Source organism: Besnoitia besnoiti, chromosome X, assembly GCF_002563875.1.
Source record: "Besnoitia besnoiti strain Bb-Ger1 chromosome X, whole genome shotgun sequence".
NCBI lineage: Eukaryota > Apicomplexa > Conoidasida > Eucoccidiorida > Sarcocystidae > Besnoitia > Besnoitia besnoiti.
The window spans coordinates 2,147,462-2,173,182 of NC_042365.1; the positions used below are offsets into that span (position 1 = coordinate 2,147,462).

Consider the following 25,721-nt stretch of genomic DNA (forward strand, 5'->3'; position numbering starts at 1 on the left):
AGCTAAGAGTGGTTACGTTCTCCACTCTTGTTGAGTTGCTAGGAAAACTCACGCATGGCAAGTGTTTCTCATACGCCCGCCGCGGCGAAACGTAGCGTCTTGGTGGTGGCGTTCACTAGCTGTAGCAGGCGCCATGTTGACACGCGCGAGACAGCGCTCAACTGCCCGTAATAAACCTAACTGCCCAGCCGAGGTAATTTTGGACATTTTACACCTCCCGTTTCTCAAACTGGTAAAATGGATCCAGCTAACACGACCCTGCAGAAACGCTTTACGCAACAGACACTCGTGGACTACGAAGTCGCTAAAGCTGTCGAAACGGACCTGCATACCGTGGCGCGCGCGGTGTCCGAACTTGCTAACCTACATGTCGGCTGGTTCGCAGTGCGGAGCACACCGACATAATTAAACTCAAGAGAGGCAAGCGCCTCATAGCAGGGCCTCTCCAACTTTGCGCTACAAGGTCACGTCACCTATGTGCGCATGAACACGCCGTTTTACAAAAAATAACGGCGGTACGAAACGGAGCGAGCCGGGACGGGGGTGCTCCTCCAGGTGACCTCAAGGTCGACGGCCCACGCACGCGCTGTAGCCCGGGCTCTTTGCAGCTCCGGTAGCGCGCCCTTTAAGCCGACGCTGAAAGTTTTCCGATATTGTTAGTGAACCCTCATTGACTGAAGCGAATGGGTGCGAGAGAACTATTACACTTTTCGCGATTCTTTGAGCAGTAGCCGGCGGATGACGCGGTGCAGGACGCCTGAACAATCCCGTCAATATTTCACCGCAGGTCCGCCATAGGGGGTAGTTACCACACCTACCAATTCATTCAGCTACAGAAGCTTGTTTCGTTCCGTCCAGGTGTTGGTGTAGGTGTCCTCTTATCGCTGGGATCCGCCGGCCCAGAAAGACTTTCAAATTCTCTTTCCGAAAAAATGTGGCAAGTGCGTTTGACAAATGGGCACTCGCCTGGCTCCGGGAGAACACGCGGCGCTTACGCCTTGCGGCGAAAATACTCACACAGATCCATTGCCGCTGCAAGCATCTGCAGTGCTCCTAATATGCCTGAGGCCGCACCCCAGCCAACTGCTGGGTCTGGATCAGCTCAGCATGCGTTACATTTCTGGTAAGGGACGTAAAAGAAAGCCGGTGCAGCACTGAAAACGTAGGAATCTTCAGAAATGCAACATTTGACGCCTCGTCTCAGTTTCACCACCGCTGCAAAAGTACTTCAGAATACTGTACCATGACTCATATGAAACTGAACAGCAACACCCGCCACAGCAACATACGAAGTGCTCGAAAGTAAGAACCGGCGCCTGGGACCAATGTGTTCTGTTAAAGAGCTGACTCGACGCTCCAACACTGCGTGGTAGTCGCCCGCGCGACTGAGCGCCACATGCCAATTCATGGTGTGGCAGTTGTCTATTTCTGCCCGCAGATGACACCAGATCGGGAGCGGGCACCCCCCTGCGGCAGCAGAGAGAATTCCAAAGGACACTTTGCTGAGCACTTTGTTTCGTGATCGGAGATAAGGCTCGAAAGACTGCGGATCAAGTGAAGTTAATGCCAGGTGCCCCTGTATTCCCTCGGGACTTAGCGAGGTACAACCATAACACTGTAACGTTTTTTGTGCTGCGATTGCCCCATGGATGCACTGACCCCCATTTGGTAAGCTCTTTTGTTCGCTTGCGAATGACCTGTTCAGTTGCAGTTGAATCAATCCAAGTCGCCGAATAGCAGGTGCTTCTTCTGACCTATTTGCCGCTACGACGTGGCAGGCGTTCAGCCCGTGGAGTGATCGTCCTGATTGTGAAGAGTAGATGCTGCCTCTCTGTGCTCTTTCACTCCTGGAAACAACTGCTGACTCAACACGGAGAGTCCCTAATCGCAGTGCAGACTATACTGCATTCTACTAAGATACTGCCACGCAAAGTCCTGTCGATGTTGCCTGAACTACAGGAGACCGGAGGCATGGGTACATGGCAATGTCAATTCTCAAGCTACGCCTGCCCGTGTGCAAGACGTATCAGCCTTAGACCTAGAATATCTACGTGTACGTGCCTGATAGCTTCTGATGGTGATTCTGGCGCAACTGGCCTGAACAGTTGCGCCACAGTGAGGCGCCTGTCTCGCCTTTAGTGAACGTCCTACCCACCCCTAGACTGCGCATCGGATGTTGAATGCCAATAATGACTAGCCAAACAGGCTGCAGATTTGCCGTCCGCAGATGAGGCGCAGGGGACCGGGGGGGATGGGGTCCGTGATCCGTGCGCCAGCGCGCATTTTTTTATTTGCGCAGTCAAGAGGCGTTCAGCGGAATAGCGATGCTGCGTGCGCAGCTGCACAGCAGAAATGACCCTGACGTTTCCCTCCGGGCACTGGACTTGCAACTTGCTCACGCGGAGAGTATGTCTAGCGGGTTGCAGCCTGCATGTCTATCAGCCCAGGCCCGCACGCGCCGCCGGTGCTCGTGTTGCGGTCGATGGGCATAGGACAGCATTTGCAGCCGGTAGGACAGGGCTCTCCAGTCACGCGACATGGAGACAAAATATCAGTTTCCCGAATCGGTGAAACGTTCACGTCAGGAAAATTCTCTCGGAGCTACTTCGTAGGGGATAAAGCGCCCAAAAGGTCCGGCCTTCCCGTATGGCTTGTGGTCCAGTGTCTTCAACTGCGATCTGCCGTGTCTTGTGGCACCGCAGCGCGCAGTACGCGCTGTGGATGACTCGCTCCACTACCTCATTCCCTGTCGAATTCCGTCCAACCCCAATTCATGAAAACTCTTTCCACTGAAACCCTCGGCAAGTGAAAAACGACTGAGGAGGACGAGCTTCCAGTGCCCGACCTCCAAAGACAGTAACATGCTTTGCCGTTCCTGCGGCGCGGTACAAACTCCCGCTCCTTGTTGGCTGTCCTCAAATAAAAGTCTGGCGTGATGACTTGCGCAGAAGAGCATAATCACCTTCAATGAATTTTATGGCTGCTTTGGTTCCCTGCAACAGCAGATGAGTCCACAGGCTTCTTCCGTTCCTCCGAAAAATGGGGCCTCTGCACGTGCTTGCGCCGGCCGCCGCGGCGGTCATCATTGGAGTCTTGTCGATTTTTTACCAGGTCGCCGCCCTCTCTCTGAAGGAAGCGCCGGCATCTGACCTCTCCTGGATTCCTGAAGGGTCGTCAGGATATCGCGCTGTACAGATTACGCCGGAGGGGTTGCCATTTCTGCTCCGCGCCACCCCTACCGAACCTCCGGAGGCCAAAATCGCTGCCGTGGCAATCCAGAAGGCCTTGAAGCAGGAAGCTCGCGCCGCAAAACGAGCAGAATGGATCAGTGGTTTTAAGGCATCCATTTTCCGCCTTCCTTTTCCGGCACTTAGGGTAAGCAATCCTTGAAATTTGCAACTCACTATGATATACGGTTTTTCCTTGTTGCTGGCACCATAACGCAACGGATAGTGCCGTCTTCGATGCGGCGGGGAGTGCCAAAAACGAACTGAGAGAGAGAATCCGCACTGCGTCTACAGGTGTTCCAGGTGCGGTTGCCCCAGAGGTTCTTCCCCTATCTCATGGATGGCTCTCCGTTGAGAGAAGTGAGAATTACTGGCTTTTCGTTGTCCGTCCCGTATGTCTTTGCCTCCCGCAGCGAAAACTGAGACGACGACTGGAGGCCTACAAAGAAGCAGAGAGCTCCTTCAAAACAGCTATGGGCATCGGGGTGACGCGGGCTACGCTCGGCGGATTCTATGGCTTCGGCGGCCTTGTCGGTGCCCTGGCTCTGCCCTTCCGTGCAATCGCTTACACGGTGGCGAGCGGCTTCCGCGCCCTCATGGACTCCTCAAAAAATATTTACAATGCGCGGATTGCGGTGATGCGGGCTGAGAAGGATCAGGCGCAGAAGTTTGTGAACGCGGAGGTCCAGCAGACGGCTCAGAGCCACCACGTGATTCAGCTGATCGAGAGACTTTCAAAGGGTGAGTAGTCGACGTTGAGCCTTGAGCCGACCCGTAGTTCACAAGGAGGTTTTGCACTGAGACGCTGCTACGATTTATCCGGCGGCCGAAGCCGCGCTTTGAACTTCTTGCTGCAAGCAGCTCGCTTGGTCGAGGCGCGCAGCGCACTCCAAACTGGCGAACCCTGCTCCACACGGCCCCCCGCCTGCGCCTGCCGTTCTGTGAACTGCGCAGCAATTGTCGCCCACCTCATACCAGCGGACCAGCTGCGCCTTGATTTGAGAGTGACTGACATGCAACTCATGAAGGCGCAAGTGGTCGCGCTCTACCGGCGGTTTAAGAACGAAGTGAAAACCAACAAAATGCTTCGCACAGTGGCTCAGGGCGAAGCTGCGAGCTCCTTCTTCGGCCGTGTGCGACGTCGTTTCGTCTATCGCCGGACCCTACTAAAGAACGCGGAGCAACACCTGTTCACTGCCTTCGTGGTCGCCGTCCAGCAGGCGTCCTTCATTCCTGGCGAAACCATGCAGGGCTTCAACTCTCGAACTGAAACAGCGACAAATCTCGTCGATCTGCTGTTCCAAATGAGTAGGTATCCTGGTCCTTGGCGTTGACAGATATCTGGACCGCGCTGGCGAAGTTATGCTGCATCCATATGTACGTATATCTTCTGGCATGCAGACACGCGGTGCTGATGGACCCTATTCGTGGAGCACTGTCACAGACACCTCGCGAGGTCATAAAATAGCAAATGTGACCTTTGCTTCGGGTTTCTTCTGCTGGGACAAGACGCCTTCCTTTTGCAGTCACTGGATCTGGGGCTGCTCTCCCGAAAAACTGTCTGTGCCGATGCCGCGGCAGAGCCGAAGGTGCCGACCTTTGCCGCTGGGTTGTCTGCGACTCAGCCGACCAGGAAGACAAGGGACAGGCGAAAGCTACAGAAAACTTTCTACGGCTACATCAAGGCTACCTGGAAGAGAAAACAATCAATGAGATTGCATCATCGTTGGCGTCCACTGTCGTTGCGCAACGCTACGAGATGATTTCCCTTCTGCAACAACTTAGCCGACAACCTGGTCAGGAAGAACTTGGACACTCTCTCGCCAACCAGGTGACTGAGATGCTTAGCGGCGCGCTGCCCAACGAGGAGACATACCCCAACTTTTCTTCCCTTCACTCGCAAGTCTTGAAGCAGACCATTTTGTATTTGCTAGACCATCCTTCGAAAGGCAAGTCCATTGGGTTGTGGAAGACTTTTGTTTTTCGCGACGATTGTAGGTTGTCGGCGAACGCTGCATGCCGTTGCAGTCAGCTGCTCTTCTGCCTCGCCGAGCGTCTTCGGGATATACCGTGCCAAGACGTAAAATGATGTGTCTGCCGATTTTTTCGAAGACGGTTCCACAGTGGCATGCATTTTACCAACCCTCCTGCGGGGAAGCTGTTGCGAAGTAGTCGTCTGCCTTCATCTGTGCAGAAAACCTGCCTGCGGTTTGGATGACCTGTTTTGGGCGCCCGCGCTTGTTTACAGGCAGGTTGCTGAGTCCCGACGATGTGCGCCAAGCCTGCCGCGGACCAGGGAAATATGTTGACGCCGCCAGCGTACATGCAGGGTTTCCGGTACCCCTCGACACGCGGCTAGACTACTTCGTCTACATCTACAGAGCTCCACATCAAGACCCTGAACTCGAGCTGCAGAGGTGTGTGAGTGCGCAAAATATATATCGGCTCGTAGGCCAGAGAAACTTTTTCGTTCCGAGGACCGACAGCACTCGCGACAAGCGCCCCAAGTTCGACATCGGCGACTTCAGGCTCGTTAAAGGTATGACTAATGGGGACTGCCGTGATTAGCCACTCGTACGCATAACTGCGTCATCGAGTGACCAGAACGCGTTCTTCCGCCTTTCGCAGTTTATGGCTCGTGCTGACAATTTAGATACTTGCTGCCGCTCCATCCTCAACGTAGAATTGCTGCGGGCGCCTTGACCCACACGTCCAGATCTTGCTATTTTCCTCGTGGCCCTCAGGCTCGCTTCTTTTGTCGAAGGTTGAGGATCCTGATACTGTAATGCTCCGCTTGATCAACGCCGTTAGCGGTTATCTTTACAACACATTTGATTCCGACTCTCTGAAGCGTAAGCTCAAGGGCCGTTGCGTCAAAAAAGTCTGGGAGCACTGTAGCGCCCCAGGAGTTGAACCCAAATAGTCTTGACAACCGATCTACAAACTGTGAGATGAAAAGGCAGAGTCAAGCCGGCGAAGGCGCGCTCGCGGCCGGAGCTTTGATTTCGCTAGGGCTTGAACAGAAGAGCCGCCTGTAAGTAGCCTGGCGCGGTTTTCGAAGTGTAGACTTTAATTCGGGCCTTGCGAAGAGGCCGAAACGACGCAGCAATGCAGGAAGTGCTGCGATTTTTCAGAGCATGGGTCACGCACAAACGCTGGCGACGATACACCTTGATTGCTGCGTGCTCCCCATGCTGGTGCTTATTCCGCCTGCAGAATTCGTTAAGGAGACCTTGCTGGATCTTAACTATATCCCCATTTCCGAAATCCCGGAAAAAAGCTCATCTTTTTTCAGCTGGCGCAGAGCCGTCAAGAACCAGCTGCTGATAATCCCGTCCTGCGTAGCTCAGAAACTGTCTTCGACTGGCGAGCGACCGCAAGACTTGACCATTCCGGTTTTGGGGGAAGACACGTGGAAAGAAGTATTTGAGCAGTGCGGCTTCGAACTGACGCCTGTCTCTCGCCTTCGCCGTTTTCTACGCATTGGAGTGAAGCGGGGGTTCGCGGGTCTGCTGCAACGGGTGCGGGTCAATACAGGAGTGTTTAGGGGATCGCGAGTCTTTCATGATGCCGCTTGGAGAGCTCTGCGGCTCTACCTAGGTGGCGAGGACCTGTCCACTGAAGTTTCGGGTCTGCGGGAAGAGTTTTTCCCCCAAGATCCCACCTTCGCCTACCTGAATTCGGTTTTTGCCAAGATTGTTGCGGATTCCGGTATCGAGGCCTTCTCGGACGCGAACGAGCTAGAGCCCCATCTAGCCGCGGAGTCGGCTTCGTTCCCCTTGAAGATCCAGCCGGTAACCAGCAATCATCTCTACACTCCTGCAGAAGCCCCTGAAGCGTGGCGTGCGGCTATGTGGGAGCAACTTGACAAGCTGGTGACGGCCTCTGGACGCCTGCGGATTGTCGTCAGCGACAGAGTCCGAATCAGCGCGTGCCGAGCCTTGAAAAGGTTGCACAAGCGATACCGCGAAGATGAGGGCGTTATCGATGAGGTTCTGCGCTATTTTGGGCTCCAAGGCCCACATCCACCCGTCAGGTCCCTCGTGTGTTCCCGGGCGCCAGCAAACGCCGACCCGTCCGCCGAGACCGTGTTCGCGACCAACGCCTTCCCTGCCAGAGGGACGACTGCAGATGGAAGTCTGCCAGATCCCATGGCACCTTTCCGCCTCTTCGTCGAACGCGCGCTGGCGGCGCTTGACGGAGGCGCACAGCTTCCTTTCGTTATCCGTGAGTGACCAGAAAAGCTTGTACAGATCGTAATGCTCCATGTTTTCTTTTCCTAAGCGCGCTATGGAAAGTCAGTCACACTGACGGTAGGCCGAGGCGGGGCCTAGGCCACGTCCGCTGTGCGGCGGAACGAGCAAACGTCTGCCACATCCGTCTCTTTGATGCCCGCTGGGCGACTTACAGTTTCCGTTTGGCTCCTTCACGTGTCATGATCAGGCTTCCTGCTGGAAGGCGAACCACATTTGTTTCAGATGCACTCGGTGGTGGCGCGGCCGAACGTTGAGACCATGCGTGGGTACGAGGCTGAGACTATGCTCAAACTGGCGAAAGAGATGCCACACGGGAGCTTCGAGGCGGTCCTTGAGCGCATGAAAGGCGTCTTCATGAAGATGTTCGACATCGAAGTCGTCGGTGAGTTGCGGAAGGGGGGGCTATTCGGTTCGAAACTGTTTTAAACCTGTCGATGCTGATACAGTTGCTGTCAGCTGGGACCATCACACTGCCTGTGGTGACACGGCCCGAGGTGGGAGAACGGGCAGCAGGCTAGACTGTGACAGAGTGTTTCAGCCCAGTGTCGTTTAAACCTCATTCTGCGCCTCTTCGGCAGGCGTGACGGCCGCACGTCGAGATGCTCGTTCGTGGCAGCGATGACATACCACCGTCGACGAGTTAGCCTGCAATAGCGGGCTCTGTATACATAACAACTCAGTTGTTGCCTATCCCGTAGGCATGAGGTGGCTTATGGTATTGCCTAGCTCTCTTTTTGACGTTCAAGTTTTCTGTGACCGGACCAGCTTAACCACGTCGAACTGATGTGGTCATCCCGCTGCCTGCCTGCTGGTTCCCACAGGGCTTAGACATAAAACCGGAGCTGACTGTTTTTTCCTGGGGGCGCCCTGGGCGCACACCGGACTTTGGGGGAGCAGCAACTCTCTGTTCGAAGTGCCGGAGGAGAGCGTTTTTGCACCAAAGTCTTCACTCAGCCCCGAGGACTGCATCAGCGGGGGTCGCGATGGCGAGACGTTCGTTGATGCGGTCAACTCAGCTGTGCAGCAGTGGATATCCCAAGGGTTTTCGCACATCTTGTTCAACGAAAACTTAGATGACCAAGCGTTGCAGACTGTGGACTACGATGAGATGCTTAGTGACAAGATGGGTGATTTTCAAGCCTTGGGCGACCAGACCCGTACTGTTTTTCGAGATATGGTTCGCATTCAGCAGAACCCAGCGCTCCTCAAGAGGGCTCACGATTTCTTGCAAAAATATTTCGGTGACCCAAACACACCGCCTCCCCCCAATATCACAAGGTTTGTCATGCTCAAGGCCCTTGCTACTGAAGGAAAGGACGGCTTTTTCGATGGGTTCCAGTCTAACGCACTCATCTACCTTATTTGGAAACACAAAGGTAGGTTGTTTACAGGGCAAACGCGCGACTTTGCACTTTTTTTTGCCGGTTGTAGTGTTGCATCGTTCCATGGTTAACTTACACGGCTCCGAAAGGCATTTCAATCCCTAAGCCGTCCATGGTAGGTGGTATGAGAGCACTGCCTATATGCTTGCAACACTGCAGTACAACGGTGCAGATTTCAGTGGCCGCGATATTCAATGACGAAGCGCTTGCCGGGTCTTGCCAGGGCAAATCTCGCGTTCACGTCTCACCTTGTGTTTTGTCTTGACTGATGCAGACCTGACGCTGGCAGGAGTCCCTGAGGGTGAAGATCCGATGGCAATTGCCTCCAAACTGTCGCAATTTGAGAAGAGCATGATCTCGCCGGACTCCTTGTCATTGCCGTTGCGGTACACGGTCCCCTTCCCGCTAATGGCAGAACAGCAAATCAAGCGTCAAGGATTTCTTCATCGCTTCATGTATCGCCGGTTTTACGAAATCCCGAACAACGTCATTTTCTTTTCGACAATTGGCGCGACGGCGTGCCTTGCTGGAGGTCCGGCCGCTCCACTCTGTGCCTCCATATTCTTCAAATTTTCACCGTTGTACGGTTCCCAAATCGTCGGTGCCGTCGGTCTCTTGATTGGAGCCACCATATCACTCGTGAAAGTGTTCAAATGGTATATATATTCAAGTGCTCAGCTCGCAGTTCAGCACATCCTCTGGGGCTCGCTTCAGGTGGCTGTCGGGTCTGCCACAGCGAAGCTTCTGGACAGTTTGCCTGCTGACTCGAAGCTGGCCTCTGAAGAAGCAGAAAAACTGGCTCTCATAGATGAGAGCGGCTTGCCTTTTCTACGAGCCCCCTCTACCCCGACTGTCGTATCCGAGGCCTCAACAACAGTCGCCCCGTCGGAATCACAGGAGACTGATATTTCTGATCTACAACTAGAGAATACGAACTGAGTGTGGCAGCGTTACGACGGAGATCCACAGAAACATGTATCCGGCCGCCGACCTCCCGCCCTAGCAAGTGAACGCGAGCTCCCGTTCTACGTGTTGAACCTGCCTGGTGGACCGTTACATGAGCTGGAACATTTTCGAGTGCCTCTGTGTTACGGCTGACAGGGATGCCCCGTCACTGTCACTGGGGTCGCATCATGCCCTTTCTGCCCGCAGCGGAAGGAACTTGCAAGAGAATTGTTTTTTGTTTGCCTACCATTCTGTGGAGTGAAGAGGGCGTCTCAGAGACATGTGGCCTACGGGTGGCAGTATGTTCTCAGTCTGATGCCGGAACTTCCGGTTTTATTGCCAGACTTGCTCTACCGATAATGCATTCACCAACGTGGTAGGCTTGTCCTCCGGTCTTCACTCTCCATGCCTGGTCAGAGCCGTGCTCTGATTCTGCAGCGGTGTCTATTCAAAACGAACCACTCTGATAGCGGTTGTTCCTGATGGCGTTCGTTCCGGGGGGGAGTTACATTTGAACGACAGGCATTTCGTGTTGGTGCATTCACTTTCGGTAGTGGCGCGCATGAATGTGCAAATAGCCTTCCCGCAGTCAGACGCTCATCCCTATATACACACTGCCACTGTAGAGTGTAGACAAAAACCCATGGCCCTGGCACTCTTCGCATAGTGATGACGACTGCGTCCTCACGACCTATATGTCTGGGCGAGTTGACGCCCCGTCACTCGAACTGCTAACCGACTTCTCACTCCTGCTTCAAACGACGTCACCATATTAACTTCGAAACGGCGGTTTCGCCACTTACTCCTCATCGAAGGGAAAAATGCTTGACTCGCGCCACGTAGCCTTAGGGGAGCTAGGGCGCTCTTCGTGACAGTAGGCAAGGACGCCAAAACGGAAAGATTGGTGATACTTCCATCTTTCCTACTTTGGAATGCGTACTGCTTGAGGCCGAAGCAACAACGCTGAAACGAGTGCGACCTGGATATAGCTGAAGGATACAACGCGCCCGCGTACTGCGCTTCAATCACGCGGCAGCGGCAGAGGCTGGCGTTCATGTCAGAATGTGACATGCTAAGTTCGTCGGGGAATCCTGCAATACAACGCATTCACTGGTGTGCCTGCGAGCCAGTTATGAATTCCATCAGGCCAAGAGGCGCACATACCGACAGCCCGCTCGAAGTGCCCGATGAGGTCCGTTCATTAGGCATTGAGCGGACACGGCAGTCGCCCAATGATGAGACATATCACCCACTGTCCCTTTTCTACTCGAATAGTTCAGTTGGCGGACCAAGAAACCGTCCGTTACTGACGGGCGCAGCAGTTGTTTAGACTATAATTCCTCCACTAGATGAAGCTAGCCAAGACAAGCGGGCGCGCATTACGGTCTCACGCCTCCTTCGGGCAGTCCCCCCCTCTACAGAGGGACAGCATGTGTCTTGTGATTTTCCGGACCGAGATCAATAATAGAGGTCTCAATCAGGCCAACTTTCCTCGGTATGGCTCTCTGCGCCGTTTTCACGTTGTGGCCGTTTCTACCGTTGGGTCTTTCGCGACAGGGATATGCGGCAATGGTGGATCACAACTAGTGTTCCTCCGGCGCGCGATCACCCGTTTTCCCCCAAGCATCTATCTTGCAATCGGAGCAGTTAATATTACCCTGCGCCTGTCTCGCCCAGCACAGACACGTTTCGCCTCACCATTTCTTTGGCTTGATTGCCTTTGCGTCATCACCGATGGCCTGTGGAACTGTTGGTCTTGGTCTACAACAAATACGAGCGTTTCGGCAGCAGGGCCCCCTCTATTATGCAGCCTCATGCTTGGGAAGTGGAGCATTGAGGCGAGCCTGCGCTGGATGTCATTGACGCATGCTTCTGCTGGCACTTCCCACACAAAAGAGCCACGTCCTTGTGATGCTGATCGGAAGCTTGTGACAAGAGTCGCTTCGATGACGCACTGTGTCCTCATATGCATACGTACCATCTTTGAGCACGATGGTCGCGACCCAGTCACGCGCTTAGGCCGCCGGCCGGCGCGCGATCACAGTTCGCGACCCCAGTGACTTCTCTGTTGACAAATTAGTTTTCGTATCAGTAAGAGTCGGCGATGACGTACACTGCCCCAGCCGTTTTTTACGGGAGCGTGACTGCGTGTGACAGCAAGGAGTTGCTGGCACAGGATACCCTCTTATCGCGCGCTACCGGAATGTGAACGCACGGCTCAATCGCATCCGTACATTCCTCACCAGCTTTTCCTGAGAAAGGGAACGTTGGAGAAGGATCGAATCCTCCATCTGCCACAGGGGAGACGGGTCAGCAACTTGCAGCCCACTCGCCCACTTCGCTTTGACGTGGTGGCACGCTAGCGACGGGCACGGCCCGTCCGATAGCTCATGACCGCCCTTGATATTTGCAGTCCCTGCTCTTTCGAATCTCTTTTTTGCATTGACCTTCTTGATCCAATCATGAGAGCTCTTGGGCTTCTCTCCGCGGCCGGCCGTGGGCTGACCATAGCCACGGCTTGCGGGCTCCTGTGGTCGCAGCTCCCAGGCACTGTAGATACTCTTTTCGATCTCACTTTGCCTCATCTGAACAAGACTGTAGTGGAAGCGGAGGGTTCTTCGTTTCTGTCTCAGGATGACAAAGGGATGTCCAGCGGTCCGCATGACAGTGCCCTGCGAGGTAACGGAGTCCTCTTTACCGATGCTGCCGTCCACCACCACCTCCGCCAGGATTTCTCAGACGGTATCAGTCAAAACGGGATAGCCCCGGACATCGCTGCGCCGCTAGAAGGTCTAGCGTCTCCCGGAGAGGAGACGGGGATGTCAGGTGGATCCAAATCGGTTGAAGTTGCACCGCATGCAGACCGGGAACTACCACTGGACGAGGCGTCATCTGAGAGACGAGCGTCAGCGCTGAGCCCACATGAGGCCAGCCGTGAAAGCGGCAAGCAGGCAGAGGGGCGCTCTGACACCCTCCCTTCCACCGAGTCCATCCTTTTGCAGACTGAAGGGCTTCCGTTCCTTCTCAGCGCGACTATGCGCGGCGAGCGGCAGACACCCGCACTGGCAGCTTTTAGGCTATCGCAAGAGGCAGAACGTTGGGCACGACTATCAGCCGAAGCACAGACGTTCATAAAAAAGCGCTTTCTAACGCTGCCAATCCGTGGAATATCGGTGAGCCACGACAGGAGTAAATCGGGGAGTCAGCAGTGCCATTCCTGCTGCTTCAGATATCTGCTTCGTTCTGTTAGCTGAAAACCCTTCTTTGCGTTCTAGAATATGAAAGGAATCATGATGTGCTATTGAGCCTGCCATATGTGTACCGTAGGAGGTCGAAAGCACTCGTCTACTAGTGTATACCACTACTTTGAATATATGCGTTACCTGTGTCCTCTGCCTTTCAACGATTCAGGGAATCAGGAAACGCCTATGGAACCGTCTGCAGCTTCAACGCAATGCCAAGCGTTCTTTTAGTAATCTCTTGGGCTTTGGACAGACCTTCATAGGGCTCGGCGGCTACTTCGGCTTTGCTGGCCTTGTGACCGTTGCCGCTTTCCCATTTAGGGCTCTTCACTACATTTTTGAGAGCGCCTTCAAGGCTTTCATGCGCAACAGAAAGGGACGAGAGATGGCGCAGCGCACCGTTCGTGCAGCGGAGAGAAGTGAAGCTCAGGAATTTTTCTCGAGGGAGGTTCAGAACGGAGTGGAGGTAGACTTGAAAATGAAGCTTCTGCATCGCCTAACTCGAGGTAAATCCAGGGCTATATAATATACCATCAGCTCGTTACACGCGAATACGACGCGTGGCGCCCTGCTTGCCCATAGAGGACTGTTATAAGTAGTCTCGCGCGCAGTGGATCACGTTGGAATCCTTTCATGGGACAATTGCTGCTGCACACTCCTTTGAGGGCTTGCTGCACGTCGCGGCATTGCGTTCAACATCCTTGGATGTGATTTGAGTTGACGAGACGGCTGAGCGATGCAGTACGACGCGATGAGTGTCTGCTTGCTTGCCTGCAGAGATACGGTTGAGATCTAATGAAGACTTCAGTGTACCGTGGAAAAACGTGCCCGAAGCAGCCCTAATCCAACGTCTGCGGCAATTGAACACTTTCTATCAAGAAAAAATCAAAGGGAGCAAAGAGTTCTCCGACATGTTTCCTCCCCCGAGCCGGTGGCGAACGAAGCTCTTCAGATTTGTGTTCCGCCGGCGAACTCACAAAAAGAATGAAGATATCTTGTTTTTAGCCTTCGTCAACGCGGTGAAAGACAGCACGTTCAAGACCTCTACTAACCAGCTTCAGGAACCGGATGCCGACGCGGCATCTTCAATTATTCATTTACTTCTTCAGAGCAGTAAGCCTGAAGGCGTCTTCAGTGTTACACAAAGCTGTAGAATGTGTTGTGAATAAATGCAGGAAGCGCAGCACCTCGAACGATTCGACCTACCGGAAGGAGGGGGTCCTCCGCTGCCGCCAGGAGCAACCAGCTTCTAGACGTTATCGTTGCTCGTGGAGGAGAGCGATCGGAAATTTAGGTGCATGCATTGTAAAAATGACTACCCGAGGCCTAGTCAAGTCCGACAGGCATGCGATCGCTATGCTGTGTGTTGTTTTCACCAGTGGACCTGGTTGCCAAAGGAGTTTTCTCAGATGCAGAGGCGTTTCTATCGGCAAACCCAGAATATGTTGGCGAGGACGCCGTAGCGGCGAGTGCGACACACATTGCTAACCACGTGATCGGCATGCGCTACGAACTAGTTGCACTCATGCAGCAGCTGGTTAAGTCTTCTCAAGAGATCGAAGACTACGTTCAGGATACGCAGCGACGAGCTTCCGACGCCTTTGCTCTCGCCACGGATGCAAAGTCAGCGTATCCCACTCTCTGGGCCTTTGCCTCTCAAGTCCTCGCGGCCTCTATGAACAACCTCTTCCAGCATCCTGTCAAAGGTCAGCTGCGAATCTATCTACTGCTACAGAGGGACTTAATCTAGGTCACAATTAGCGGTTCAAAGTGTGAAATAGAGTCTGTTGATGTGGAGAAGGCATCAAGCACGCAAAATGAAGAAGAGGCGCATTGCCAGTTAAAAACCTCACGCATGAGTGAGAGAAAAGCCAACCGAATCCGCCCAAAGAAAAACACGTGGTCTGTAGTAGCCTCGTGACATCCTTGAGCGGTGGCGACAGCCAGAACTGTGCCGTTAGTGGTGGCAAGGATGCTGCGCAGGCGTACCGTTTTCGCGCTTGTATTCCAGAGATGGAGTGCGCAAAAGGAATACCGATCTCCGCACTGTTTTTTTCTCCTTTCAGGCGTATTACTGACTCCAATTGAAATTTTGCAAGCGTGCCGCGGTGTGGAACAACTCGACGCAGCAGAGCTCCATAGAGGGAGACGAGTTCCACTGGACACTAACCGTGGCTACTGGGTCTACGTATACCGTCAGCCCAATGATGACAGCGCCGGTCTCAAGCACCGATGCGTAAATTCGCCTCTCACTCTGGTGGGCGAGCCGAACTTCTTCGTTCGACCGCAGAAGACAGGCGAGCAGCAAGCAACGATCCCAACAGTATTCGCGATGAGCGACTTCCGACGAGTGGCGGGTATGCAGGGGCGGTTGTCGCCCACGTCCAAAGGCGTGCTGTCCTGTGCGGCCCCTGTGCAATAGAGGTTCCTGTGGTAGACACAGCTGAGCGTCGCGCGAGTTTCAGGGAGATCCCCACTATAGATAAAGCCACAAATACTAGCTGGTACTGCACCACGAGATAGTACTCCCATACAGCGGCAGGCAGGCCCCGGCACGACGCTCTTCAATGCAGCACTTAGAGTGGACGGCCGTGAACTGCTTCAATTTGCAGACGAGGTGGCTGCTGACCAGCATGTGCATGTTGTGCTTTAGAGGAGGCAATGCATCCTCTCATTTTCCTGCGACACTATACGGCGCAGTGAACCGAACCCGGCACTGCCATCACTGTGCCGCTCGCTTTTAGGGATTGCATACGGCGTTCCACAGCTGTCGAAAGCCCTGAAATCTTTATGCAGACATGGTTCGTGCGTATACGCCCGAAATTGCGTACGAACCCCCCGTAGAGGTGTGCTGCAGCCCACAAGCTCCGCATGCAGGCGCCCAAATACCGTGTTCCTTTTTTTCCCTTGTAGGAAACTTCATCGTCGAGAGCATCCTAGAGCCCCGAGTCGTCGTCAACCGGCTGATTCAAGTAACACCCGCTCATGTTTTCAATGCGATGGCCTCCACCGCCATCAACCGTAGGTTTTGTCACTGTCAAATAGAACCGACGCGTGACGGGTACACGGATACCCAGTACGCTGACACCAAGATCGACAAACGCAGCTAGTCTCGGCCGTGCCAGTTACCAAAATTTCTGAACAACAACACTGAAGCACGTGGATTCCGACGAGTTCGTTCAGATACAAGATGTAGTCTGCATTGAGTATCTTAAGATAGAAGCACTCCCCACTCGAAAGATGAGGAACGAGCGCTCTACGTATAAGAGCACATATCGAGAACGATATGGCTTTGCTACTGCAAGCCGAGGTTGTGGGTCTCGTGAATAAATTACAGCACCCAGTCGAGAGAACTGACTGCTGTCCAGTCTGCGGTCCTCACTAGTTTCTCAGCAGACAGAACAAAGGCTCCGCACCAGCTATCCACATTGCTATGATCAGCACGAGCAAGGCAGACACGGCGGAGACGACCCGCGCCAATGCGCGTGTATTCGCAGGCAAGACAGAGTGTTCCACCGCCGCGCTCAAGTGTCTTCGTGGCGGCTTCAGCGCACTCCTTTTTTGAGAGCACCACGGCAAACAGGCGTTCAGAAGGTGGACGCAGCCGTATTTGTGTATGATCCGCTCCATCCTTCATCAACTATGACGGAGGCTGCGTTGTGAGTGAACAGGTCATACGCGCGAGATGGCCATGCGGATGGGCTACGCAGTCATCGGTCCGCTGCCACTAGGCTGGGGAACCTACTCCAGCTGGCGCAAATGGATAAAGGAGCATCTGACAATCGTGCCCCTCTGCGTGGCAACGCAGCTCAATATTGAAGAGACACCAGCGGATATCGCGACCCTGAGAGATTTGAGCATGCGCGATGCACAACACGTCTTCGAACGCTGCGGCTTTACCGTTCCCAAGCCGAAGCTATCCGATACTCTTTTCGGCTCGTCTACCGTATCCTTCCTAACTGGCCTCCGGAGAATAAAAATCAGTCGCGGGCCGCGTGCAGCAACAAAACAGATTCGCGAGTTTATTTGGAAGCAGTTGGCGCTATATTTGATTGCTGATACGACGCCAGAGCCCAAACGAAGCCAATATGTATCAGACGCCACCGAATTTTTCGTCTCGGATCCGATGGCGAGGTACCTTAACCGGAGCTTCGCAGAGGCAATCAACGAACTCGCGATCAAAGCTTATGTCCTTCCTCAGGCTAGACAGAGAAACGAGGTGCTGTACAGGAACCTAAATGCGGCTTCGAAGAGGGCAGCAAAGCCACTTCCAGTGCCTGCGGTTGGCGATTTGCCACTGCGCACCATTGCTGGCGGAATCTCAGCGTGGAAGGCAGAGATGGAACAAGCAATCAAGAAGACTGTGGACCCCGTGGCGGATAGAGTGGTTTTCGACGTTCCCGCTGAGAACTATATTCAAGCCTGCAACGCACTGAAGAATTTAAGCTCCACCAAGCAAGAAGATCCAGTCGTCGTTGCAAGCACCCTCCGTCTGTTTGGATTTGAAGGGCGACCAATCGCCGGCGATCTCGAATGTGCCGCTCCTGAGCGGAGTGACTCCGGCACTGGGAACCGGCGTTACCCGGCGGAGGATTTCACCGTGATTGGCATGAACAGCACCTCTGAACCCACGAAACTCGACCCGTCCCTTCTTTTTTACGTAGCTATGGACCGTGCCCTTCTCAAACTAGACAAGGCTGAATACCTGCCCTTCCTCCTTGGTAAGTCCTTCTACAGCGGCTGGTCGCTCCTACTACCAGGGTTGCCGACGAATTGCCACGGTAACGCGCCGCGTGAAGGCCGCCCTGAAGCGACGTGATCCGCGTTTAACTTGCTGGTCTCAGATGCCTCTGTGCCTCTGAAGCCTCTAGAAAACATGCATCCTCTGGAATTAAAAGTTCACACCGCGTGGAACACCCAAACGGGAATGCAGTTTGCTTTCCTACCACTGTGAAAGGGAATGTGCGTATCGCATGTCCGTCAAGCAGCCAACGCGTCATGCAACGATGTCGCCTCACAGGCATGTAAGGCTTTGTTTTTTTATGCTTCCTTTGTGTCTCTCAGGCGAGCTCGCTTCTTCGAGGCCCACTCTTTTCCAGGCGGGTAGTTTGCTTCTGCGTATTGACCAGAACACGATAGTCTCCAGCGTCGCAGAGGATATACGAGCGGCTGCAAGGGGATATAGGCCGCATGCAGCTACGAAAACGTACGACCGAATGAAACGCCTCTTCATGACGTACTTTGACTTCAGAATTGAAGGTAGGGTAGCTTTCTTCTCGCCCTGCACAATATAATGGCGCAACGAGGGCTGGCAGTCAAACTCACTATTCATGTGCGATTGTCCACACGAAGCCGTGGCACTCCTGTCAAAGCCTAGGTGAAATCGGTGTTTGCACTTTACTCCATGTACCCGCCACAACTCGCCGGCGTTCTGTGTCGCGCTCGCCTCCAAAGCCAAGGAAGCAGTTCGGTAGGGATAGGTGGTTGGACACTGTCACCGATGAGTTCTCCGGGATTGTTTTGTTGAAGGTAATGCCGTGGCTCTGGGACCACATAGTTACGCGCACACGAATCGTTCTTCTGCGCACCCCTATGCTACAAACGTTGTGTATGACATGGATATGTTTATAACTCCCTCCCTGCGTTGACCCGTTGGTAGGTTTTCGACACAAAAATGGCCGCGACTGCTTCCGAGGTCGAAAAGAACCATTCGCAGAAACTGGAACATGGACGGGAGACTATAGCCTTCACGAAGTGAGCCGATCCTCTGATGGAGGTGTTGCTCCGCGTTCAAGTCTTCAGCTGGCAACAGACTGCGACTTTTTGGCGAGCATGAACATTGAACATGTCGCAAGAAAGAGTCTGACAGAGCTGGCGACCACCGGCACCAGCACTGTTCTTTTTAATGACACCCTTACTGACACGGAGCTCATGGAACTGTCAAAGACCGATGCCAGATTTGCTGCGACGCCGCTGCTGGAATCCCATGGCGACGATCCAGTGGGCCTGTTCCGGGATATGAGGCTTCTCCAGCACTATCCAAAAATACTTTCTCAGGCGCGGAGCTTTCTCGAGCGCTACAACCGCGAAGAACCAGCCGCGCTCGAGGGACTACGGCAGTATCTAACGCGGTTTCTACGTACAGACAGCCAGGAGAACTTTTTCAAAGGATTTGAAACAGTGTCCATCCTGCAGCTGCTCTGGGACCTCAATGGTAAGTAGCGCTGCCCTGCAGGCGATGTCGTTGCGGTGTATGACGCCACCATCCAATCCAAGTCCCACACCGCGCCGAAACAGATCGTGCCTGTACCGAGAACACCACGCACAGGGTGTAAGACACCCGGTTGTGGTCCCTTAGTCGCGTACGTACACACAGGCAGACTAGTACCATATGATCAGGAATCTTCTCCCCGCCTCCTTGCCACTGGCAACTTAGTTTGTCGGAGCTGTCGAACAGGTTTTCCACGTCCTGCTGCTTTTCTAACTGCATCAATGCCCTAGGGCACCCCCGGCCCTTTTTGCTTTGCTTATTGCATGAAGGCAACCGCCTCCTGAGTCAGTCCGGGGTGCCTGTGCTGTTTTGACTTGTATCAGGCGTCACGCCGGACGACAAAGGTCCTCCCAACACCATCCGGCGGAGGCTGCCTTTGACGTTGTTGCAAGGCAGTCTCGGAAGGTCCCAAACGTTCCCTTTCGCGGACTGGCTTTCGTTTCCCGTCGCAGAAGAGCAGCCGCTTCCTGATGGAAGTGTGGCGCACATGGCGCTCGAGGAGTATTACCGGGAAAGGACTGCAGATCGCACCCTGACTGGGACGGTCAGTCTCGCTACTTGTTTCTCCAGAGGCAGCCAAGCTCCAATAAAGTGCGCTACTCTTTTTTGTGCAGCTGAGCCGCTCTACGACGCACCGGTCACTGGCACAATGGCTCTACTGGCAGGGGGCGGGACGCCCATCGTCAAGCTTCTCAAGTGGTTCCAGTATGTCTACGCACATGCCGCAGTACAGGGCGCGGTTTCCTCCGCCGCAGAGAAGGAGATAGAGCCCCCTTGGGACGCGCCGAAACAACCTGCAGATTCCGACATGCTCCTAGCTCCTGCAGACGCACGGACTGGCTGACTGCTTGCAGCTTGTGACCCGAACCCTAAGCCCACAAAATCACGAGCGTCGACTGCCCGCTCTGCTTGAAGTTGTCCTTGAATTGTCCACCTGCCCCTGAGAGCAAGCAACGTCGTAGAGGGTCATCACGCTTGAGTGCAGCTGCAAGGACAGAGGCTCGCAGATCTCGATACTGCTTCAAAGCGAGCGGATGCATCCTCTTGTCGATGATTTCCGTACGCGAGGCAAGGTCATGCCGGGTAGGGCGGGGATCGGCACTGCGTGCGGACCTGGTCGGCAGAGGGCTTTTAGTTATTTCCGCCGAGGCACCAAGGCACGCAACAACAGACGCGACGGGCGCACGGACCTCAAGCTGCTGAGGGTCGTGCTCGCTTCACATAAAACTCTTTTCCAAAGCCACTGATAAAAGTGAGTTGGCAGAGCGTCACGGGAGTAAACGGTTGCCGCATGCCAATTTTACGCTAATGCCCGTAGGATCGATTTGTGTAGCAGGCGCGTCTCTTCCTATGCCATTTGTGATTGGGGCTTTCATCATATAAAATCGTCGCGTGCCTACATGGGATGTGGAAAGAAATGACGGACATTTCATAGCAGCAGTACTGAATCTCCATTCCTTGGCGACTTGCACCTGCGCACCCTTGCGTGCTCTGGCGCCGGGGTCTGGTACGTCTCTGCGAGTCTAGCTTCAAAAACTGGCAACTTAGTGGTATTGCATGTCTGGTGATTTATCTTCTTATTGGGCGCGCTTCTGGCTTGACTGACTGGCCGCACCCAAATGACTGCATACCCATGAAAAAAAAAATCGGTTTGTAACTCCGCTTCATATCGTCCCTGAATGACGCGGTCGTCAGTGCCGCCGGACAGCAATGTAGGCTCGCGTGTCCGCGGTCGCACGTCAACGTAGGCGGGAATGGCGCCACTGTAACAAGCAAGGAAACTTTGGGTTCTGCCTCAAAGTTCGATGCATCTTGACCACTGCAGGCACGAGGAGCTCGGTGCGTTAACGACAACACAGCATGAGAGAGATTGAGCCTGGGCGCCCCTAGCTCATTGCAGCCTTCCTTGCGCTGAACAACTTGCTATGCCACACACGGCTGACAAGGTGCCTGCCGCGCGCGACAAGCGGAAAAAACCCCCCAAGCCCTCAAATTTGAACGGAGGCGTTCCAGTCCAACACGCATCTTGCCACTTTACATACAACCGACATCGTGCAAAAGCTCCCCGCTCGCAGCGGCCAGGTTGTTATCAGTCACGTTTGACACGCAAACCGTCCCAAGAAATTGGCCCACCTGGGGATGGCTGGTGACACAGCAACGTGCACACAAAGGACGATCGCCGTCTGTGGGAAGAACCCGTTTGCTCAGAGTACGGCATCGACAACAAGCGCAACGTCTCCAATACGGAAGCTGCAGCTACAAAAACAGACATGTCAGGCCTTTTTTCTCTGTCTAATTCGAATCACCTCGTGATCGACGGGCGCCTAACCGTGTGCGCTGGGCCTCTTCCGAACACACTCATCATCCTGACCAGAAATGGTAACAGTGGCAACCCGGAGGCGCTGACCCGTGTTTCCGTCCACAAAAAAAACTGACACATCTGAGCTCGTCTACACACATCCATGCCTAGTCTCGAAGGGATATGCCTTCACGGACGGACGTGTTTGTAGTGCCAAGAAACGAAGCGCCTTCAGTCATTCTGCAGATACTCACTGTCTGCCTCCGCCGTTGACACTGCGTGGGACGGCTCAGTACGCAAAGTTCATGCATCTGGCGGAACTCAGCTGCAGGCTTTCAAAGCCTCTTTGAGGCTGCATCGAATAAACTCAAGCTTTCCATCTGGTCTGGCAATAATCATAAGATTCTTCTGGTCCTTCATTGGTTTCTTCTTGCGGGGCCCGTGCTCTTCATGGCAGAACTTGCACGCCCACCCGTTGTGGCATCCTTTCCCCCATACGAAGGCGCACGGACGACAGTCCTTCGGATGGTGCACACTGCCCAGATTCTTTGCGGGAGTCCTAACGGGCTCAGGTGCACCTATGTCCGAGGCCGAGCCGCTGTCCCCTGTGGACCCGCGCCGCTCTTCTGTCAAGAACAGACACGGCTGTCGGAGTCCTGAGGTCACCTCCGCGCGCGCTCCCGCGTCCAGGTTTGCCTCCGACACAGCTGGCTCGCCGTGAATCTCTTCTGCGTCGCCGTCGCCCCATCTCCACATATCATCTTTGCGCGGTCGGCCCGGTTTGCTGTGTTCTTGTCGCGGTCGGATGGGCGCCACCTCCACACAACCCGGCGACGACTGAAGCGCGAGGCGCTTGCTGTCTTGTCGGCACTGGCCTTCAACCGCGTCACTCTTGCCGGCTGCCAGCCGCACTCCGTCAGCCGCCTCGTCCTGTGCCGCCCCTTCATCGACCGCTGACTGCTTACACGCTCTGGAACCCCCGCCGCCGCCGTCTTTCTCTCGCTGAGTTGAGCACTGACTCTGCTGGCCGCTGCAGTGTGACCCTTGCAGGCGCGATAAAGTGGCACGTGTCAACGGCAACAGACTGGCAAGCTCAGGAGCCACCCAGCTGGCGGCGTTAAAACCATTTGCTGCTGATACCGCAGCATGGGAGAATATCTCGTTGGTGCCCTGTGCGTCGAGTGTACCACAGAGCGTACCGAACGGGGCGACACATTTCGCTCGGTCGGATGTTTCGCAGTTGATGCAATTCCCATCTCGCGAGAAGCGATCCCCCAACTGTCCTCCAGAGCTGTTTTTCCGGGGTAGAGGAACGCCTGCCTGTCGGACCGCGCAAGCGCCAGTCGCGTCCCGCGCAGATGCATTTCCTCCTTCGGCTGACTTCACGGATGGGCGAGAGACGCCTGACTGGACTGGCGGCGACCCGCCACCCCTCTGAGCACGAATCGTGCCGCTCTCGGAGGCACGGCGATTGTCAGCGTCTGAAGAGGCGCCGTTAAGAGCAGTCAGGGCTGCACCATTTTGTCGCCTGTTGAGCCCGGCTTCTGTGGAACCCGTTGCGCCAAACTCCTCCTCGTCAAGCGAAGTTTCCTTCCGTGGGATCTTGCTTGGCTCCGCCGCACCCGGTTTCGACTCGTTACCGCCGCCTACCCTCGCCTCCCACCGCGTGTCCAACCCGACGTATTGACGCCTGCCGCCCTTGCCCGTCGCAGCGGCGTTCGCAGAATCCTCTGATTCGGAATGTCGTGAGCTGCTCGGGATTGAAACGTCTTCACGCGGGCTGCGGGTGCAACGCGGAAGACGCCGGTGCACTCGAGGCTGCACGCGCGGACAGCGAGACAGTGTCGTCGGAGACGGAGCGTCCCCGCTTCCTGCTTGCGGAAAAGCTCTCCCATGGTTGCCGGTGCAGTCGCTCCTTCGAGTCTCTGCACCTTGCGGCCGCTCCACCTTTAGAGTAGAAAAAAGAGACGTCAGCGCGTCTGCTGCTTCGCTGTTGGTCGCATGGGCGGTTGGCATGATGTGGAGGCACGGGGCTTCACCCGCCCCGAGTTCCAGCGAGTCTGAGCCGCCGACACAATTCCTTCGGTTCCCGCCGTCCCTCTGTCTCTGCAAGGAGCACCCCAGTGTTTCGCCGGTGCCAGGTCCCGTCGCCTGACAATCCGGTCGCGACGAGTTTCCGGAAAACCAAGCGGCGCCTGCTGCCCGCAGGCGACCCTCCACCGAACGCGCACCTTCCAACGACGAAAAGCGTACGCTCCCGGCCGCTTCGTGACTCAGGCTGTCAAGCAAATTTCCTGGAGGCGCTCCACATTGCTCTACGCTGGGATATTTGCACGGATGCTGCGGCAGCGTCTCTGCCTCGGACCGCCGCGATTCGGCATCCGCTGCTGCTCGCCACATTGCCGCGACCGCTGTCGGCGCTGGAGCGGAGCCCGTCCAAGAGATGCTTCCGTTCATCCCGGGTGGCGAGCGCTTCCCCCTCGGGAGAGCTGTTTCCTCAGGTGAAACTGGGAATCCCTGAGTCCCCAGAGAGGACGGCGAGAAAGCCCTCTGCTTTGCTTCAAAATGTTGAGAAGCCTGCAGTGAGCTGAAAATCAAGCGTTCTCCCGCCGCGACGCGATCGGTCTCCGCATTGGATCGCATAGCCTGCACCCCGTTCTGGGGTTCGGCGAGGCGGTCGTTTCGTTGAGCGGGGTGCCACGGGTGCATACACGACTCCATTCGTGTAACGAATGGCACCGGCACTGGAAATAATGCAGACTTACAGTAGCTGTCGCCACAGCCGACACTGAGACCGCTGCCTTCGTTCGAGGCGACGGTGCGCCAGGGAATCTGCTGCGGAGATGAAGACACACAGAGAGACTCGGGTGCCGTTGAGAGGGCGGCGCCGCTCTCACCGCCGCTGACCAGTCTCAGGGCTGATGATGCAGTAGCGCCACCATAGCCGAGTAAATGCTCAGGGATGCCCTGAAACGGCGGAGACGCCTTCAGCGAGGGTTGCCTGCTGCCGGAGACTGAGGAGCCTCTCACACTGAGCCGATCCTCAGTTGCCTGGATCGGGTGCATGTGATCTTGTAGCGCTGCCATGAGCAGAGATGATGACCCTGATGGGGACTCCATCGTACGGGCGGAGGAAGCTGCGTCTGCAACGTGTGCACCAACCAGAGCATCGCCACATTGGCCTTCTGTGGTAAAGCCGTCTCCTCGGCCGCCGTTGGCTTGCCTGTAGATCGCATTCGGACGTTCTAGGAAGTCCCACATGTGAGGCGAGGCGGAGTAGGCGAGGGACGCACATCCACCTTCTTCGCCTCCAGCTTTTTCAACGTCTGCACCAGGAAGAAATGGAGACCCCGCTGGACCTCGGTGCAGGGTCCCGCCCGCCCCATGCGCGGGAACACCATCATTCGTCACGACGTCTGCCGCGCTCGATTGACAGCCACTCAACATGGAAAGGCACTCTTCAGGTTTCATCGCTGAAAGTATTGACGATCCGTTTTGGTGCGACGTGCTAGCCCACAAATGAAGCAAGACAGGCACAGCTTGCTCCCAAGCGCCCGATGCCCTATGGGCCGTGCGGCCGTGGCTGGCCTCTCCAAAGAAGCTTGTCTCCTGTTCGTTTGCTAGCAGCCGTTTGCAAAAGTCTTTGCCAGGAGACGGCGCCGGCGCAGGGATGCGGCTCACCATCGAAGCATCCGGAAGAGGAGAGTGTGGACCGGAGACATTATTTCTGCCATTCTCTGCTCCGGCGTTAGAGCGCGGCTCTTCCGATGGCTTGGTGCGGTTGCGAAGATTCATGACCGGTACCCTTGGGTCGTTCTTCCCCCCCCTTTGCCCTCGAAAGCCGGAGCCGTGCATTTCGACGGACTCCCGATGGCGACGGCGCCCTCTGTTATTCATGGGGAGCAAAAAGTAGGATGTGCGCCGAAAAAAATTCACGGGCGGTTCAAACCGTGTCGAGGGCTTCACGGGTCGACGACTAAGTGCTCGAGTGTGGAATCAGTTGACGACTCTCGAGCACTGCCGATTCTTCTCACTCCCTCGACAAGTCGCCTTCTCACAAGCTGTCCCTGCCTCCTTCACGGATCCCAAGAAACATTCA

General features: G+C 55.1%; 4 protein-coding genes across 4 annotated transcripts; 2 read left to right on the top strand and 2 right to left on the bottom strand.

Moving 5' to 3' along the window:
• Window positions 1-3,039: 3,039 nt before the first annotated feature.
• On the top strand, window positions 3,040-9,804 carry BESB_018470 (uncharacterized protein; the record flags this gene model as incomplete). The annotated part of the gene is made up of 10 exons (XM_029360562.1): window positions 3,040-3,375; window positions 3,641-3,968; window positions 4,182-4,535; window positions 4,853-5,023; window positions 5,476-5,766; window positions 5,972-6,079; window positions 6,444-7,454; window positions 7,671-7,865; window positions 8,305-8,859; window positions 9,140-9,804. 10 exons carry the CDS (start codon window positions 3,040-3,042, stop codon window positions 9,802-9,804), a joined length of 4,014 nt encoding a protein of 1,337 aa, XP_029216538.1.
• Window positions 9,805-12,272: 2,468 nt separating this feature from the next.
• Window positions 12,273-20,167, top strand: BESB_018480 (uncharacterized protein; the record flags this gene model as incomplete). The annotated part of the gene is made up of 10 exons (XM_029360563.1): window positions 12,273-12,983; window positions 13,306-13,558; window positions 13,830-14,165; window positions 14,432-14,758; window positions 15,119-15,409; window positions 15,966-16,073; window positions 16,724-17,773; window positions 18,117-18,311; window positions 18,712-19,266; window positions 19,647-20,167. The coding sequence occupies 10 exons, from the start codon at window positions 12,273-12,275 to the stop codon at window positions 20,165-20,167; spliced, it is 4,347 nt and encodes a 1,448-aa protein (XP_029216539.1).
• A 25-nt stretch (window positions 20,168-20,192) lies between these two features.
• On the bottom strand, window positions 20,193-20,363 carry BESB_018490 (uncharacterized protein; the record flags this gene model as incomplete). The annotated part of the gene is made up of 1 exon (XM_029360564.1): window positions 20,193-20,363. One exon carries the CDS (start codon window positions 20,361-20,363, stop codon window positions 20,193-20,195), a length of 171 nt encoding a protein of 56 aa, XP_029216540.1.
• Window positions 20,364-21,943: 1,580 nt separating this feature from the next.
• On the bottom strand, window positions 21,944-25,519 carry BESB_018500 (uncharacterized protein; the record flags this gene model as incomplete). Its single annotated transcript, XM_029360565.1, has 1 exon — window positions 21,944-25,519. The coding sequence occupies one exon, from the start codon at window positions 25,517-25,519 to the stop codon at window positions 21,944-21,946; it is 3,576 nt and encodes a 1,191-aa protein (XP_029216541.1).
• Between the last annotated feature and the right edge of the window lie 202 nt (window positions 25,520-25,721).